This window comes from Stegostoma tigrinum, chromosome 8 (assembly GCF_030684315.1).
Source record: "Stegostoma tigrinum isolate sSteTig4 chromosome 8, sSteTig4.hap1, whole genome shotgun sequence".
Lineage (NCBI taxonomy): Eukaryota > Metazoa > Chordata > Chondrichthyes > Orectolobiformes > Stegostomatidae > Stegostoma > Stegostoma tigrinum.
Window position 1 is genome coordinate 46,623,131 of NC_081361.1, and position 19,773 is coordinate 46,642,903.

Genomic DNA, 19,773 nt, shown 5'->3' on the forward strand with positions numbered 1-19,773 from the left:
TTGGCCAGTTTTCCTTCATAGCTCATTTTTTCTCTATGTATTGCCTTTTTAGTTATCCGGTGGGGATAACTGGTGGGGGGAGAAAGCATGTGACAGGGGAAGAGAGGGTGGGAAAGAGCATGCAAGACAGGAGAGAGGGAGCGCAGAAATGAGAGAAAGAAGGCACAGGCAATGCAAAGGTGCAGAGAATACAAGGCAGCATGCAATGTATAGTGACGTGGGTGTGATTACAAGCAAAGGAGACTGCGACCAAGGGAGGAAGACCACATGTGACCAAAGCAGGCCACATGTGAGTGACCAAGCGACAGCAAAAGCAATCGATCAAAGGAGTCTGTGCACAAGTTAGAGAGACACCACAGGTTACGGAACATTTGAAATATTGAGGGTGCGTGTGCGTGAAGGAGAGAGAGTAAGTGAGTGAGTGGACACACATATACCCCCTCCCCTTCCTTCCTTAAAATCCTCTTGTATGACTTCTGTTTCCACCAGCCTAGAGTGTATGACACTAAAGGTAAATAAAAGATCAGTGCTGGTTGTACTTAATGCCTTAGCTTGGCTCATGGTCCCCCCTTTATTCATAGTGACAAGTACCTTGGAGTCAGAGTAGTCTGCTTTTTCTTGCATTGCTTTTCAAGCAAAGAGGGAAAAAAAAAGGTTTCACTAGCTGACTTTGCTATTTGGCATTTTGTGAATGGTCAGTTCTGTTAATTTCTCTTCATTTTTAAAGTATCGATGAATTGCTTCACATTGTTTACGTTTTCTTCTACCGCAAATTTTATTTTGAAATTCATGACTAATGATGTGGCAAATGTTTTCTTTGCAAAATGTACTCATTGGCTCCTTAAGAAAAAGAAATTCAAAATATGGCCACTTAGGTGAAAAAATTGTTCAATGCTGATATAGAACTCAATAGTCAGTGACCTTACCTGGTTTGTCATAGTGCACTATCTCGCACTGCTTGTAATGAAAACACAATTAAAAAAAGCCCACTGATGGTAAAAACAATCATCAGTAAACACAGCATTGATTCCCATCATAAAAAAACAAAAATTATTTGATTTATTCAGTTTATTTCTGAAAATACAGATTTTGGGGTTAAACTCAGTGAAATGAAATCGCAATAGATGATTGCATTACATCCCATAGAACAGATCTCTGATGAAATTTGTAACAGTCATCCAAGTTCAGAAGAATTAAATCTGCCATTGATTGTAAAGGAGAACAAAACTGCACACATTTGCAGTTCATCCATTTTGTCAAAGTAATCGGCAGGGTGATATACAATTCCCAGGACATGGTGAAATTGCTCAATAGCGTGCTTAACCATTCCACTATTATTTACTGATTATTTTGCATTTGAGAAAAACAAATGCACAATTACGACTGCAGTTGTCTCCGGAGTGTAATAGTTCTTCACAGAGCTTGGCCTTAAATTCAATCCACCACCGGTGTCAATAAACCGAACAATGCAGACTAAAACGTGAGCATCATTAAGCTACAATCTTTGCCTAGCCACTCAGCAAGTTTGCACCAGTACTTCTGAGCAAGGTTTCTTTCACTGAATATTAACTGCCAGTTCTATTTCAACCCAATTCTCCACCCCTAATGGTTGCAGAGGTCCTTTCTGAACACCACCACTGAACAAGTCACGCTCAATGGATTTTGTAAATCAGAGCTGGGTTCTTGTAGTGCAATGGAAATGTCTGTACCTCTGGACCAGATGGTCTGGGTTCAAGCCCCACCTGCTTCAGAGGTGTGGAGTAATGTCTCTGACCAGGTTGATTTGAAAATATCCAGTGTAATGTTCCAGGAACTCTTGTGGTGCATCAGTACTGTCCCTACCACTGAGCCAGAAGGCCCGGTTTCAAGTCCCATCTGCAGTGGAGACATGTAATAATTCCTCTGAACAGGCTGGTTTGAAAATAGGATATTTAAAAAATTCCAGAAAACAGAGCTAGGTTCTAAGTGCTCTTATCGTGCTGTAGTAGTGTTCTATTTCTAAGCCAGGAGGTCTGGGTGCAAGTCATAGAACATAAAACTATACAACACAGGAATGGGCCCTTCAGTACACAATGTTGTGCTGAACATGACGCCAAATTAAACCAAATGCTTCTGCCCAGCCCTTGGTCCATATTCCCCCATTCCTTGCATATTCATGAGCTTAACTAAAAGTCCCTTAAACGGTCCTATTGAATCTGCCTCCACCACCAACCAGCATTCAAGGCTCCTACCACTCTGTGTAAAAAATTGTCCCCACATCTCCTTTGAACTTTCCACCTCTCAAGGTGTGTAATAACATCGGAACGGGTTCCATTGCCCTTGCTTGGCATTGTGAGTAACTTAAGTAACTGTAAACGTTGGTGAGAAGTATTACGGGTGATTTGGTGATGAAAAAAAATGCCTGATTGTGTGTAACAGTACTGCTGGATATATGAAGCAAAGCTCAGTTCCAGGCTCTTGTGGCACAGTGGTAGTGCCCCCTACCCTGGAGTCAGAATGCCCAGGTTCAAGTCCCATCTGCCCCAGATGCATCATGCCCCAGGTTCAAATCGACCTACCCAAGATGTATTATAGCTTGTTTAATCAGAGAGTGGTTGAAAATATTTAAACTACCTATCCAATCAGAGAAAAATAAAACTTGTAGTTATATAATGTCTCACAACTTTGAGAGATGGGTGGTTTGTTGGCTCTCAGGGCAGTGTTCCTACATCTGAGTCAGGAGGCCTGGGTTCCAGTCTGACCTGTGTAATAACATCTCTGAATGGGCTGATTGGAAAATATATTCAAAGTTGGGTTGTGGGCTTTTGTCACGCAGCAGCAGTGTCTCTACCCAAGGATCAGAAAATCCGAGTTCTAGTCCCACTTGCTCCAGTGGTGAGTCATGTCTGAACAGATTAATTAAAAATACCTTTTGGACAAAAAAGGCACAGCTAGGCTTTGAGCTCTTGTGACACAGTGGCAATGATGTTACCTCAGGCAATCTCTAATATTAAAACAGAATCCCCTAGTTCAGGACTCACCCATGAAAGGAAACACTTATTCCAAGTTCACCTTTTCAAAACCACTCAGGATCTTATAGACATTTAAGTCAATCTGGTCAGTTATGCAATGATACACCTCTGGAAGAGCAGGTGGGACTTAAGCTGGTCCAGAGGTAGGGGCACTACCACTACATCACGGACACTCTTTTAGTATCTTATACAATCATTCAGGTCATTTCTTGGTCTTCTAAACATCAGCGGAAATAAGCCTAGCTTGTCCAATTTTCCAATCAAATAAGAGGACACACTCTTTCTAGGTATCCATCCAGTAAACCACATCTGAACCACCTCCCACATGTTCATATCGTTCCTTAAATAAGATGACCAAAACAGCACATAGTAGTCGAGATGTGATCTCACCAATGCTCTATACAAGAAACATAATTATACGTTAAATTCCTCCCATTATAAAAAGCATCCAATTAATCTCCTTGATTATGTGTTCAACCTGAATACTAACTTCTTTCGTGTAACTCATGTACCAGATCACCAAAATCCTTCTGTAACTCAGGTTTTTATAGTTGTTCTTCAGTTAAGTAATATTCTGTTTCTTAGGTCTTCCTGGCAAAGTGATACATTATATGCCTGTCTGCAAGATACTTGCAATTCATTCCAACTTGCTTTCATCTCCTCTCCCACTCGGCTTGACTTAAAAAAATTGAAACTAATGGTCACACCTCATACATAGCATCCACACTTACTGGATTTGTAGTATCACTTTTATTGTTAATTTCTTCTGACTTCTATCTCCAGCCATTGAAGGTACAAGTGATTGCTGCTCCCTGCCTGCTTTAGGTTAGTTATCAGTTACTGCTATTCCCTGTGTGAAAAGAGATTGTAATAGTCCATCTCCCCACTTACTGCGATTTGTTTTTCAAGCCCACAGCCTATTCTTAGGCCACTAAATTGAACAAAATTGGATGCTCCTGCTACCTCTAAGGGAAAATATAAAGAGCTTGTTTAGTTTGGGAGTGACAAAATTAAGAAATTCATTTTTCACCACTTCTCCATAAAACTATTTTCTTTATTTTGGCCATCCACCGACAAAGAGTACATCAAACATATGCAATGCCATTTCTAAAAACATCTTGCAGTGAGGTAGCTTTCTAAACTCTTCTTAGATCTGGAGTCATCTCCTTCTGGCCTCTTATTCCACTTCCTCCTTTCAATGTCCTCCTCTAAGTCAGTGACTTCCTCTACGCCTTCTTCAATTTTTTCTCTTTCCTTTTCTGTCCCACCAATCAAGTTATCCATTCTTCTCCTAAGATTGTCTGATTTAAATACAGCACTTAGCCCTGATGAATCTTGTGCAAAATTACAGCGAGTTTAAATATAAACTTTAACTCCATGCAAGTAAAGCAAACATCTTAATATACCACTGACCTGTCGCGCATGCTCAGACACCCATTCGATGTCGCTTGCATTCATTTCATTTGGATTTTCTGGTGGGAGTTCAGCATGGTCTTTAGTTGGGGTTCGAGCAGCAAATACTATGTAGGTTTTCACTGGTGTAATCTAAAAACAGTAGAAAATGTGATTATCAAATCGGCACAAATCAACAAAATTAAACAGTGATCCTGAATTTCACTACATATCTCAGGGCTCTGTTTTTCACTGCTTACTTGAGTCAAGAACAGGGAAACCACTATATAAGAGCTGAATTTTGTCACTACTAACAATTACTTACTCATTAACTGAAAAATGAAAGCACATATATCCTATTTAATTGTCAGTCACTGCCATTCCCTGTTCCAAACTAAAGTCCCATATTTCTGCTCACTCCCTGTTGATTTGTTATTCTAGTCTAAAAATAACATTGAGACTATTTAATACAGATATTAACATTGTGCAAAATAGGATTTCTTGACAGCCCTGCCACCTCAAAGGGACAACATAGAAATCAAGTCTCTTCGACACACAGAAGAAACACGAAGTTCTCAAACTCTTGTTAGAAATTCACCCTTGGAGTATCAGAATCAGATCAGTAGGAACACACACATAGCAAATTTCTTAGCTTCACATTTTTGGGTGAAGAAAAACAAGTAGCAATATTAATTTTAAAGATTTCATACCAACAAAATATAATGGGAAATATTTGAAATATTTCCACTAAAGCTACATCATAATTCATTCGATTTTTCTGCTGTTTATTCTAGATGAAGTTTGAATATTTCAGTTGTGATTCTAGAACAGTTTGTATAAAGGTTGTTGCTTTCAATCAATTTAATTACGCCGAAATGATCAGGTTTAAACCATATATTTAAGAATTTGTATTCAACACTAGCTAACAATCAGTGCATTGGCAAAATTATAGCACAGAAGAAAGTTGCAAGATGTTGTTGCTATAGACCACTCCATTGAAAATAATGTAGTACTCAAACAGAGTATTTTCTAAGAATAAATATTGCCAAAATTGTCAGTCTAAAAAGTCTAAATGATATATTCCTCTACACAAGCATTCAGAATGCATATGAGTAGACAAAGAACAGAACCGCATGTGAATGCACTCAAAATGCACTTTGTGCATTCTCTCCAAGCCCAAAGGGGGGTTCTGATAGAATTCATTACACTGTGATGGGATAAACCTAGTATTTTCAATCATAAAGGAATATTAAAAACTCATGCATTTCAAATGATTTATCTTGCTCAGATGATAAATGCAAGCTCATTCTTTTGTCCCAAATAAAATCTAGATATAAAACCAGTTAATCATACTTAGCATGTTGATGGAATATTGTAAGCTTACTTACCTGCCCTAATAAAATACCAGTTGTTCCATATCGCTCTTCTGCTTTCAGTTTTTTAAGGTACTTCTCACTGTATTCCCCAATGACGTAAGATCTTCCCATGGTGTCACTGGTCCAAATCACACACAAAGAAAGGAATCTTCACTCTTACATTTAGATAGACAAATAATATATTTAGAGTATTAGACTGAAACTACTAAAGATTAAAAATAACTTTTAGAGGAGTGCAATTAAAATCTTCACTTTGTGAAATATCAAGACCAATGTCAAATTCAGAAAAATAAATAATTGTTTCTGGTATTTTGATTATTTGTGAAGTCTAAAATGGATTTTCAATAACACGTCTAACCACCCATATTGGCAATGTATTTTATTTCACATAATATTAAGTTTCAGATAGTTACAGAATTAAATTCATTTTACTGTCTTGGAATAGCAAGAACTGAGAATGCATTACTAGAATATCAGCTTGAAGTAGCTTTAATATTGTAAAGAAACGCTGTGGTTGAGTTTCTGCTGGTTCCATCAGCTCAGTCCAAGTACAATCTGTCTAAACAGCAAAGTGAATTTTAGACATGAATGAGATACACGCTAAACCACTTGTACCATTTTTTTCTTCTGGTATCTTTTATTGTTGGATCAAGATTCAAGGTGCCCATAAAACAACTTGAAATCGCAAGATTCTGTTGATTCAGGATGGATCTTCAAATTGCAATCCTGACCTAATAAAAAGCTATTGACCAGATATTCTTCTGTTTCTCTCTGTAAAAATACTGCCAGATGAATTACCAATATTTTGTTTTTATTTCAAATTTTGAACATCCACAAAATATTTCACACATTGACATAATCATAAGCACTGCTAGGCATTTTTCAACTGTTTCTTTTCATATTAAGGACTTGCAATTTATTAAGAAGCTGCGTCCTCCATTGAACTGGTACATGATTCAGAATCAATTTTTTGAAGCAGTTTTCAATTGCTTTAAATCAGGTTACTCACTACTGAAAAACAGACCACCTTGTTAAAAAGAAATATATTTACTGATGGAACCTCAAAAAGTAGTGATTTTTGGATTACTACGTAAGTGACATATAAATCAGCATGGATCTTACAGAGCAGCAAGTTGAATGCATGGCCCCTAGTTCAGGAATTTAATCCAAAGGCACTTGAACAATGTTATAGAAAGAAGTAAGTGTTCTCTGGGGCTGGCTCCTTTTCAACACATTTCTCATGTTTTTTATTAGTAACAAGAGGTTATCCAGCAAGCCAATCAGAGGTCCAATCAAATGCTCCAAATAAGGTGGCATTTATCTGCCACCTCACATTCAGTGTGCTGATTAAGAGACCACCCTTAACTCTGGATGTAGCTGCAAGTCACTAGTGCCCAGCTGCCACATTTTGATCCAAATTCCATATCAGGCTCCAAAATGTGTGCAGTACTGGTATCTGGGTTGCTAGCCAAGAATGTTAGATCAACTGACAGGGTCTCTTCCGCAACACAGTGCTGTTGCTCTTTGCTCTTCTTAAGCTCCTGCTACTGGATAGCTGAAAGTCTGCAAATGTCTGAAAACAGGAACTCAGAATAGTAGGCATGGCAGAAGTATGGAGCAGTCAGAAACAGAAAGTCCATGGTCACATTATTACCAGTTTGCTCATCAAGCCAGGCAGCAGCATGAGTGTGCACTGGGAGTTGAGAAGGGGCATAAAGCAGGAAAATGTCATCATTCTCAATGTTTTCAGCAATATCAACTGGTCCCATGATGCAGAGAACCATCTCCTTAGTCAGATGCATTGAATGCTGGTTCTGATGTGGTCACTGTTATTGTCCATCACCTAATTCTGCAAGTGAGAAGTCAAAGTGCCAGTGTTTCTGCCACACATGTTGAGATGATATGCCTATCATAACTGAAGAACTGCAGACAGCAAGAAGTAAGTGTGAGGCTGGATGCATTCATAGGTGAGAGAGGATCAGGTGGAGGATCTTGCTGTTAAAGGTGAGTCACGAGTTCCAAGTGCTGTGGCTTGAGAACTGGGCGTATTGCATTGAGCAATGTGTCAGGCTGGTGACTTGATGTGCGCACAATATCGTACTAATCAAAATACATTCACTAACACAGATCATTTATGTGAGGACATGACAGCTTTTCAGGCATAGCTGCCCTATGCTAAGGTTTAGATTGCAATAACTGGCCCTACTCGCCACCTACATTAACTTCCTTGAGGGCCTCCTGTTAATCTGTAGACCCATGGTAACTTTCCTCCAGCCCACCTGCTCTAGTAATACTTCCAACATCACATCCTCACTATGATTTCCTTTCTTTACTTGTTGTTTCTCTTGCAACAGTTTAAATTGCAATAACCTTATTGTGTGGCTTTAAAACACAAACTGCTTTTAAGCAAAAGCACTGTTCCATGTGTTCTGCAAACAACATTGTCTGGTTGCCCTGTTGTGAGCTACAGCCTCAGATATATTCAGGAATGGAAAGCTGCACAGGGGCCACTCAAGTCAATGATACGTACTGGAAGTGACATAACCTGCATGGTTACGGGCCAACAGCTGAAAAGTGATATTGGGCTGAACAGCATTTTTTTTTGGGTTTGCACAGAAATTGTGGGTTGAATTACTTCTTTAAAGGGAAGGGATTGATATCTGTGTGCGCGTGATCAGTGGGGTGTGGAGACATGAGAGAAAAGGGAGCCTCAAGGTTGTTGGGGGAGATGGTGTTAATGGAGGAAGAAGAGATTCATTGAGTTTTCTGTCACCAGGGAATACAGAAAGCATGGCTGAAAACTAGATGCTCTTCATAATTCTTTTCACAGGATTTGGGCTTTGCTGGTTAAGTCAGTATTTATTGCCCTTCTGTAACCACCCTCAATATGGGATCATGAGCTACTTTCTTGAACTACTGCAGTCCATTTGGTATATGTACACCATGAAACAAACAAAGAGGAATTCCACAACTTTAATCCAGCAACAGTGGAGGAACAGTGATTTATTTCCAAGTCAAGATCATGAGTAAGAAAAAGAAACTTTAACACTTCTATGTTTGGAAAACAACTATTTTCTCATGTAATTTGGACTCTTGGTTAAGATCATGGATCCACAATTCCACACTATTTTTAAAAATAATATTTTTGTGCTTTTTCTTTAATTAAATTCTCATTATTCTAGTTTGCTAACAATAATGAAAGATATCAATGTCACTGCATTTCATGCTATTACACTGTAGGGTCAGAGAAAATATTGCTGAGTTAATGCCATACAATCAATTTTTCTTAGAAAAAAGACACAGATAAGTTTACACTTACCAGTATTTATTCAAGTCACCTTTTGTTACCTTGTTGTATGCTTTAGAGCTGCTGGCTGCAGCTGCTTTGGAACAGATATTCTATGTAGAACTCCCTTCCTGTGACAACATAAAGTTTGACTCCAGTGACATCATGAATGAAGAAAAGCTGCCCATAATTCAACATCTCCCAAGGAGTTAAACTTCACAATGTTAAAGGAGTGAAATTCTACAAAATAATCTGTTTTGAGAAACTCTGGCAGCAGCTTTAAAGAATACAAGATAATAACAATGGGGTTTATAGATACCCATCTCTTTTGAGAAAATCCTTGATACAACAGCAAAAATATCCCCCATTTACTCTAAACAATAATTTAATTAGTACTTTAAATTCAGAGGAATAATGTGAGGTTATGTGTATTTCATTTAAGTCTCTAAAACACTGAACAACTTGTTCACTACTGATCATGTAAAAAATCTAAAATTATGGGTGCAATAGAGGTCATAGACATAAATAGGTGTAAAAGTATACAGATACCAGAAGGAAAATAAAGAAATAGCATGCTAGGATGCTAGAAGCTTAAAGAGATGAGCTTTCCTTATCCGTAACTCATTAGACTTCTGTGACAATTACAGGGGACATTTGCAAAATCATGTTTAGAGTTATCTAATTTATTTGAGGAAGGAATGGCCAAGTGTGACCATTTTAATGCCATATTGCTGGACTTTTAATCCAGAGACGAAACAACATTCTGAGAACCCAGGTTTGAATCCTGCCATGGTAGATGGTGGAATTTGAATTCAATAGATATCTGGAGTTAAGAATCTCACAATGGCCGTGAATCTATTGTCAATTGTCGGTAAGACCCATTTGGTTCACTAATGTCCTTTAGGGAGGGAAACTGCCATCCTAACCTAGTCTGGCCTACATGCAACTCCAGACCCACAGCAGTGTGGTTGACTCTTAACTACCCTCCGGGCAATTAGGGATGGGCAATAAATGCTGCCTAGCCAGCAATGCCTTCATCCTGTGAATGAATAAAAAAAATGAAAAAACTTTCAAATTGATCTCCATTAGCTACACAGGAATTACAAACTGAAAAGCTAAATTGAAAAGAATACAAATTGCAGGCATTTATTTTGATAGAAACTCTGGTATGTGACATCTACCTTATTACACTTCCTTTGGAATGGTTACAGTGCTTGATTTACTGGACGTAAGAGATTCCAGAAGCTCCTCAAGGTACACATTCTGTTTTGACAGGAATGGGAATTCTAGAGAAAGATAAGATGAACATTGGAAAAACAGATTGAAAAATAAATAAATGTGAAATGTTCAGAAAAATAACTAGCAAGGGGCGAACCCTAGATTGAAATTTTTTAATTGTAATTTTACCAGAGTTTTTCATTAAATTAGAAATATGGGGAATTTCAGCTCCAACTCAAGGTCTGACAAAGTTTTTCCAACAATATGTAATTGATTTTCATACCTTATGGTCTAAGAGACAGCCAGATGTCACCAAGCAAATACCTTGAAGATGGAAAAATACTGAAGGCACTTTGTACTTCAGATAAATTGATCACAAGATATATGGAGCAGTATTTCTAAAAGAAATTAGATATTGGGATACAACACAGTACCTTTACTGCATATGTGAACACCAAATTAGTGCAAAAAGGGTGATGCACTGCAAGGGCAGTTTTTAGTCAGGTTAATACTCAAATTGAGAGTTCACCTATCATTTCCTGGTGACACATTTCAACATTAAGCATGGGAAACATTTACTGTCTGTAGGTTAATCTTTCGAAACGATTTTTTTATAAACTTAGATGCGTTTAAGCAAGTTGCAAAATATGTACAAATTTTTAAATAAAAGAGGAAGATTTTTGATAGCTGCCACAACTCTGCACTGGAATGGACACTAATTTGGAGCTACCAAACTCTGGCAAACATCATCCCAGCCAAACATAGGCCGCGTAAGTAACTGACAGTACATTTATAGCAGGGCAATCTAAAAAGGAAAACCAAAAACTGCTGTCAAACACTAAAAATTCAAATAATAAAATGCATAAAAAGTAATCTATTTTTGTCCCCTGTTGACTTCCCAGAAGTCTCCCTTTCACTGTCCATTTTTGAACATATACTTTCAACTTAAAAGAGATAAGCTTGCATTTATACAGTGCCTATTACGGCCACAAGACCTCAAGTGCTCCACAGTCAATGAACTACTTTTGAACTGCAGTCACTGTTGTAATGCAATAAACACCAATGCGCACAAAGATAAATTCCAATGTGCAGCATTGGGGAATGACCAAATTGCCTGATTTCATGACATTGACCTGGGGTTAAATATTAGCCAGGAAATCTAGGAAAACCTTCTTGTTAAAATAGTACTTAGGGATCTTTTATATCCATCTGGCAGGGCAAACAGTGCCTAGGTTTGGAGTCACAGAGTCATACAGCACGGAAACAGACCCTTCGGTCCAACCAATCCATGCTGAATGTAATTCTAAACTGAACTCCTAGCCCAAATCCCGCCAAACCTTTCCTATTTATATAACCATCCAAATGTCTTTTGAACATTGTAATTGTATCCATGTCCACCACTTCATTCAGGAAGTTTATCAGGGAGTTCATTCCACATGCGAACCACCCTGTGAAAAAATTTGCTACTCATAGTCTTGAAATTCCCCACGTTAGGGAAACGACAACTACTATCAATTCTTTCTCTTCCTCTGATTATTTTATAAATTTCTATCAGGTCACCTCTCAACCTCCTACACTCAAGTGAATAAAGTCCCAACCTATTAAGCCTTTCCTTTTAACACAAACCATCCATACTCGGCAACATCCTGGTAAATCTCTTCTAAACACTCTCCAGCTTGATATATCCTTTCCATAACTGGGCAGAACTGGGCACAGTATTCCAGAAGAGGCCTCACCAATGCCCTGTACAACCTCAATATAGTGTTCCAACTCCTATATTCAAAGGATGAAGCAACGAAGGCAAGTGTGCCAAATGCCTTTTTAATCATTCTATCTACACGTGATGCAAATCTTAAAGAATTATGTACCTGTACCCCTAGGTCCCTCTGTGCTACCATAATCCCCAAGGCACTACCATTAACTGTATAAGTTTGTATTTGTTTACTGTACCAAAATGCAATGCCTCTCATTGAATTCTATCTGCCATTTTTCAGTCCATTGACCCACTTGATCAAGATCCCTTTGTAATCTTAGAAAGCCTTCTTCACTGTCTATAATACCACCAATTTTGGCGTCATCCACAAACTTACTAACCATGCGTTCTAGATTCTCATGCAAATCATTTATACAAATGACAAACAAAAGAGACCCCGAACCAATTCCTGTGGAACACTGCTGGTCATGGGCCTTCAGTTCAAAAAACAACCTCCTACCATTACAAGATAACAAAGTGTGAAGCTGGATGAACACAGCAGGCCAAGCAGCATCTCAGGAGCACAAAAGCTGACGTTTCGGGCCTAGACCCTTCACCAGAGAGGGGGATGGGGAGAGGGTTCTGGAATAAATAGGAAGAGAGGGGGAGGAGGACCAAAGATGGAGAGAAAAGAAGATAGGTGGAGACAAGAGAGGTGCAGTGGGAGACTCTCTGTCTCCCGCCTTAAGCCTATTATGTATCCAATTGGCAAGCTCACTCTGAATCCCATATATCCTAACTTTATTAATTAGCCTACTATGCTGAACCTTGTCAAAGGCTTTACTAAAATCCAAATAAATGTTTACTGCTCTGCCTTCATCAACTTTTTTGGTAACTTTCTCAAAAAACTCAATCAAATTTGTAAGACACAATTTTAGTCACACAAAACCATGCTGACTATCCCTAATCAATTTTTGCCTTTCTAAATGTCCACAAATCCTATCTTTTCTCATCAACTCCAACAATTTACCCACAACCGAAGTCAGACTCACAGGTCCACACTCCCCACCAACTCCACCACACCTGACACCTTTCCCTGCAACTGCATGAGGTGCTACACCTGCCCCTACACCTCATCTCTCACCTTTATCCAAGGCCTAAAATAAACTTTCTATATCTGACAGGGGTTCACTTTACATCCTCCAACCTAGTCTATTGTATCCATTACTCCCGATGTGGCCTCCTGTACATCAGTGAGACCAAGCACAGATTTAGTGACAGATTTGCAGAGCATCTGCACTCTGTATGCTATAATCAGCAACACCTTCTGGTCACTGACCATTTAAACTCCCCGCTCCTACTCCCTTGGTGATATGTCTGTCCTGAGCCCGTTCCAGTGTCACAATGATACCCACACAAACTGCAGGAACAACACATCACATTCCAACTCACGAGCTCACAGCCTGATGCCCTGAACACAGAATTCACCAGTTTCAAAATCTCCCGGCCCCCAGCCTCATCCCAAGTCCAACCTTCCCTCTCAACCCACCTCCTTGTCCTGATAGTACTTGTTCATCTTCTTTCCCACTTATCCACCCCACCCTTCCCACTGATCAACTGCCACCACCCTCCACCTGCATCCACCGACCTTGCCCACGCCACCCCCACCCCCTCCTCAGTCCTGGTGAAGGGTTCCAACCTGAAACCCCAACTTTTCTACTCCTCTGATGCTGTCTGACATGCTGTGTTCTTCCAGCTCCAAACTGTACTGACACTCTTTAGTTCCCCTGTTTCTCCTTACAGCCTTTCCTAAACAAATGTACAACAATAACCACCCTCCAGGCATCAGGCACCTCACCCACAGTTATAGATGATGCAAACATTTCTGCAAGGGGTCTTGTAGTTTCCTTCCTTACTTCCCACAATAATGTGTCATAAATTAGGTCAGGTCCCGGACATTTATCCACCTTTATATTCTCTAAGACCTCCTGAACTTCCTCTTCTGTAATGTGAACTGTTTTTAAAACATCAAAGTTTATTTCTCTGAATTCTCTAAACTCCATTTCTTTCTTCACAGTAAAAACTGGTGTGAAATATTCATTTATTATCTCTCCCATCTCCTGGGGCTCAACATGGAGACAACCTCCTTGATCTTTAAGAGGACCAACACTCCCTCTAGTTACCCTCTTGCTCTTGGTGTATTTGTAACATGTCTTTGGATTACTCATAGAATCCCTACAGTGTGGAAACAGGCCCGTCAGCCCAACAAGTCCACACCGACCCTTGGAGCATCCCCCTGCCCATATGCCTGTAACCCACATACTCCTGAACACTATGGGCAATTTAGCATGGCCAATCCACCTAGCTTGCACATCTTTGGACTGTGGGAAGAAACCCATGCTGACAGGGGGAGAATGTGCAAACTCCACACAGAGAGTCGCCCGAGGCTGGAACTGAACCCGGGTCCTTGGCGCTGTGTCACTGAGCCACACTGCCTGCCCCATTAACCTTATCTTAGTCATTAACCTTATCTTAGCCAGTGCTATCTCATATTCCCTCTTTGCCTTCCTGATTTGTCTCAAGAATACCCTTAAACTCTTTATACTGACTAAGAGATTCAATCGAACCAAGCTGTCTATACCTTAAAAAAAAATTTATTCTTGACTAGAACCTCCTCAATATCTTGACCCATCCACTGTTGCTTAATATTACCAGCCTTACCCTTCACTCCAACAGGAACAAAATATCCCTGAAATCTTGTCATCACACCCTTGAATGCCTCTCGATTGTCAGATGTCCTACTCCTATCAACTTTTGAACATTCTTGTCTCATACCATTAAAATTTGCCAACTCCAATTAAAAAGTTTAACTTTTATGAAAGACTTATCATTGTCCATAAACATTTTGAAACTAGTAGAATTATGGTTGCCATCCCCAAAGTGTTCCCCCACTTTTACTTCACCCGTCCTGCCTTACTGACCAAAAGAAGGTTTAGTTTCACTTCTTTTTAAGTAGGAGCATCCACACAATGACAACGAAATTATTTTTGAGCATGTGACAAATTCTTCACCATCCAAACCTTTAGCATTATGATAGTCCCTGTCAATGTTTGTAAAATTAAAATCCTCCACTATTACAATCTTATTATGCTTACATATATCTGAGTCCTCCCTACATATTTGATTCTCAATTTCTCTCTTATTATTGGGGGAGATGGGCGAAAGTACAATTCAATCAAAGTGATCTTTCCTTTCTTATTGGTAATTTCTACCCATATATTTTCACTGGATGATTTATCAGCAGTCTCTTTCTTCCCGAGGTACAGCAGTAGAGTATTCCGTAATCAAAAACGCCACCCTACCTCCTTTCTGGCCTCCTTTTCTATCCTTCCTGTAACATGTAAAACCTGGAACATTAAGCCGCAAATCTCATCTGTCTCTCAGCCAATTTTCTGTAAATAACTATGGCATCCCAATCCTATGTTCTTAAACATGCCCAGAGTTCATCAGCCTTACTCGCAAGATCCCTTGCATTGAAATAAATGCAATTTAGTTCTTCAGAGTTACAATATACTCTGTCTCCCTCATCTTTCTTTTCTAATTGACATGCTCTCCTCACAGTCAGAACCGACACAATCCTACCATTTCCACTGCTGCTTAGAATTTCTCCACTCGCCTTCACTATCAGCATAAAGTCTCCCTTAATAGAATGAGCAAATCTCCTTGCTAAGATTTTGGTCCATTTCCAGTTTAGGTTAGAGCCATCCTTTTTGAACAGGTTTTTTCCTATCCCAAAAGACATGCCAATTGCTCAAAAACTTGAATCCTGAACAATATGCCAGGCATTGATTTCTCTCTTTTAACCTTTTGGTCCATCCCTCGATTGAGTCTGGCATTGGGAGTAAACCAGAAATTAGTTTTTTTTTAAATCCTCTACCTAACCTCTTAAATTCACTCTGTACTACTTTAATCTTTTCCCTAAAAATATATTCCTTCCATTGTGTACAATAATTTCTGGCTTCTCAATCTCCCCTTTAACAATATGCTTGAAATGTTTAGAAACATCCTTAATCATAGCACCAGGAAAACAACAAACCATCCCAAATTTACACTCGTTGCCACAGAATCGCTTGTCTATGTCCAGGAGAGTCCCGTACAACAAAAATTCTACTAAACCCTGTCAAACACTACTTAACGTAAGAATCATTACAAGTGTCCAATAACTGACTGGCCCTTCCATTTTCCTTGGAGAGATTATCCCCTTCAACTGTTCCAAAACAAATGGAGTATCTATTTGATAGAGGAATAGCCATTAAAGACTTCTAAACTACCTTCTTACCATTCCTGAAAATTCCCCATCTATCTGACTGATCCTGCTGGGTAATAACTTTTCTAAATCTACTAACCATGTTCCTTATATATGGCCTTAATAACATTAGACACAAAAAAGGAATACTTCAATAACACTGTACATATAAACTAACTTTCATCACCTAGAGAAAATAATGTTTAAATTAATGTTAAAATGCTTAACATCTCATCTAAAAAAACCAGAGGCATAGAGTTGTACAGCACAGAAACAGACGCTTCAGTCCAACTCATCCATGCTGACCAGATGTCCTAAATCAATCTAGTACTATCTGCCAGCATTTGGCCCATATCCCTCTAAACCCTTTCTATTCAAGTGCCCATCTAGAAGACCTTAAAAATGCTGTAATTGTACAAGCTTCCATTACTTTCTCTAGCAGCTCATTCCATACACACACCACCCTCTGCATGAAAAAAAGTTCCCACTCAGGGCCCTTTTATATCTATCCTGTCTCACCTTAAACCTATGCCCTTCAGTTTTGAATCCCCAACCATGGGAAAAAGACCTTGACTATTCACCCTATCCATGCCCCTCATGAGTTTATTAACCTCTAAATCACCCCTCAGTCTCCGACGCTTCAGGGAAAATAGTCCCAGCCTATTCAGTCTCTCCCTATAGCTCAAACTCTCTAACCCCAGCAACATCCTTGTAAATCTTTTCTGCACACTGTCAAGTTTAACAAAACCTTTCCTGCAACAGGGAGACCAGAATTGAACGCAGTATTCTAAAAGTGGCCTAACCATGGAGTCACAGATGTCATTTCCAATAGTTCAGTACTGGAGTGTCAGTCAACCGTTGGGAAATTTTGGGTCAACCACAGATTATGAAATTGGATAGTGAGGGCAGTCAGGGTGGCTGCAAACCTACAGTGCAAAAGAATGTTGTGCAGTTTAAAAGTGACACAGATTTGTACAAGGTCTCCCCACGACCCTATCGGGAGGGACAGGGGCAACAACACCTTATGATGTCATTGGGAATTGTGATTTCAGCCAGGACGTCATTTCAGGAGGTGTCATCAAACAAACTGCTTCCAAACAATAACAGGTCAGCAAAGTAAGAATTAGAAAATTAACCAAATAATAATAAAGTAACAGGCGTCTGCATTAGAACGTCCCCTTCCCCTTCCACGTCCCGTCTCGTTGCTGGACGATGTCGTTTAAGCCGGCTGGAAAGCTGAGACAATGTTTGTGCTGTATACCTGGGAGGGAAAACTCCCCCTGTCTTTTCGGGCCGTCAATCCACCTGACATTTCAATAAGATTAATAAAGTCCAGCCCACCGTACTACTAGTATTGCTGCTGCCGGTATGTGCCGTATCTGTTCTCTTACCGATTTTGTCTTTTCGCTTTATCTCTCTCCCTCACACACACTTTTTTCTTTTGTAGCGACCCTTTTTTTCGGTCAGATTTCGCCGCTACGGCTCTCAGCCAATCAGCGCAGGCTGGCCCACTCTGATGACGTGTACAGCCCTAACTGCCTGGGGCGCGCACGCGCGCAGGGGGAATGCTGGCACTGACAGTTGGTCGCGCGCACTTTGCACAAAGAAGCCAAAACGGACTCTCCACCGCCCTCCCCCCACCTCAGTGCCAAGCAGGGAATGTAAGTCTGAGATAACAAGGTGTAGAGCTGGATGAACACAGCAGGCCAAGCAGCATCTTAGGAGCGAGAAAGCTGAGGTTTCGGGCCTAGACCCTTCATCAGAAATACAATGTAAGTCTGCCAAGTGGTTTTCCCAATTCAAAGTCCGTTACAACAGCACAAATAAATTATGGGATAACAAGGTGTAGAGCTGAATGCACACAGCAGGAAGGCTGACGTTTCAGGTCTAGACCCTTCTTCAGAAATGGGGGAGGGCGTTCTGAAATAAATAGGGAGAGAAGGGGGAGGCGGCTAGAAGATTGACAGAGGAGACAGACTGGTCAAAGAGGTGGGGATGGAGCCAGTACGTCTAAATACCATTCTTCATGTTCTGTTTTTAGTTTTTGCATTATATCTATGCTTGGCCTCAATTAGGATGGTTGCACAAAGGAGTTATCAGCCGTGGTTGGGGAGGTTAGTCGTTGTCTTCCAGTGACCATCTTTGTAAGCGTCTAATCTTTGAAGTGAAGCAAGAACCTGACAATTATCAAGAATATAGGTTTCATGATAGTTTGCAGGTACCAGGTCAAGAATTCTAAGATGGAGTAGTAATAGATCATCATAGATAACTTGCACACTGAATGGGACAGTTTTCTACTAATGAAACAAGGGTGTTATGATATGGCACTCTCTGCGATGTTTGCAGAGTCTACACCATCCTGCAACTGAACAAAGCTAACTATGTTGGCACAGTCTTGAAGGCAACAGGATAGGTGGATAAGGTGGTTAAGAAGGCATAAAAGATATTTGTCTCTATTACTCAAGGTGCTAAATACAACACAAGAGTAGATAATAAAATGTGAGGCTGGATGAACACAGCAGGCCCAGCAGCATCTCAGGAGCACAAAAGCTGACATTTCGGGCCTAGACCTGCTGTACACAATGTTAGTTTGGTTAGCTGGACTATTGTGTGCAGTTCTGGTGGCCAAATAGTAGGAAGTTATGTGATCACACTAAAGAGAGGGCAGAGGAGATTCATCAGGATCTTGCCGAGGCTGGAGCAATTCAACAGTGAAGACAGACTGCACTTGTTTCCCTCAGAGTTTAGAAAGCCATGGGGAAACTGGATTAAGGTGCACAAAGTTACGAGGGGCATAAATTGGGTAGACAGGAAGAAACATTTCCTCTTGGTAGAAGGGTCAGTAGTCAGGGAGCACAGTTGTAAGGGAAGGTATTGGGAGTTTAAGAGATAACAAGGTGTAGAGCTGGATGAACACAGCAGGCCAAGCAACATCTTAGAAGCAGAAAAGCTGACGTTTTGGGCAAGGATTTGAGAAAAACATTTTTCACCCAGAGGATGCTGGGTGTTTGGAACTCACAGCCTAAAAGGGCAGTAGAGGCAGGAATCATCAAGACATTTAAATATTCATATGCTTGACCATCAAAACAGATAAATGGGACAAAGGGCCTATTTCTGTGCTGTAAAACCTCCATGATTCTAAGTCTACTGCCTGGGCTGCAGTACCAACCTTGGCACACAGAAACAGCAAAACAGTACAAACTTCTACAAATTGTATCGGTAATAGCCTTGATACATTAGTGACTTGGGGATTGTGAGATCCCACACAGTTCCCCAATGGATCCTTGGAAGCAGCCAGTGCATAAAAAATTAATTCAGCTGTCACCTTGACAGCCACAGTAGTAGGAATGGCCTTCTGTCCCTTCAGTTTGACATCTTGTTCCAACAGATGACAGTTCTGTACAGCGTCCCAACACATTCTCAGTTTGTGGGAACAATATATCTTGCTCGTCTAGAAGTAGTACTGTCGAGGATGATAGCCACTAAGAGTC

At 40.1% G+C, this 19,773-nt stretch overlaps 1 protein-coding gene across 8 annotated transcripts in view; it reads right to left on the bottom strand.

Annotated features, from left to right (window-relative positions):
* Positions 1–17,800, bottom strand: part of odr4 (odr-4 GPCR localization factor homolog) — a 97,230-nt gene extending 79,430 nt beyond the window's left edge. For 2 of the 8 annotated variants that reach the window (XM_059647855.1, XM_059647849.1), the window contains exons 1-4: positions 17,674–17,800; positions 10,247–10,351; positions 5,792–5,934; positions 4,425–4,556 (exon numbers count right to left, since the gene is read on the bottom strand). In XM_059647855.1, the coding sequence (XP_059503838.1) occupies positions 4,425–4,556; positions 5,792–5,890 (231 nt within the window). In that variant the 5' untranslated portion in view covers positions 5,891–5,934; positions 10,247–10,351; positions 17,674–17,800. Of the gene's footprint in view, positions 1–4,424; positions 4,557–5,791; positions 5,935–9,098; positions 9,197–10,246; positions 10,352–17,673 lie in introns of all 8 variants that reach the window. The other 6 variants (XM_059647852.1, XM_059647850.1, XM_059647854.1 and 3 more) reach the window with 6 other exon arrangements.
* Positions 17,801–19,773: the final 1,973 nt, after the last annotated feature.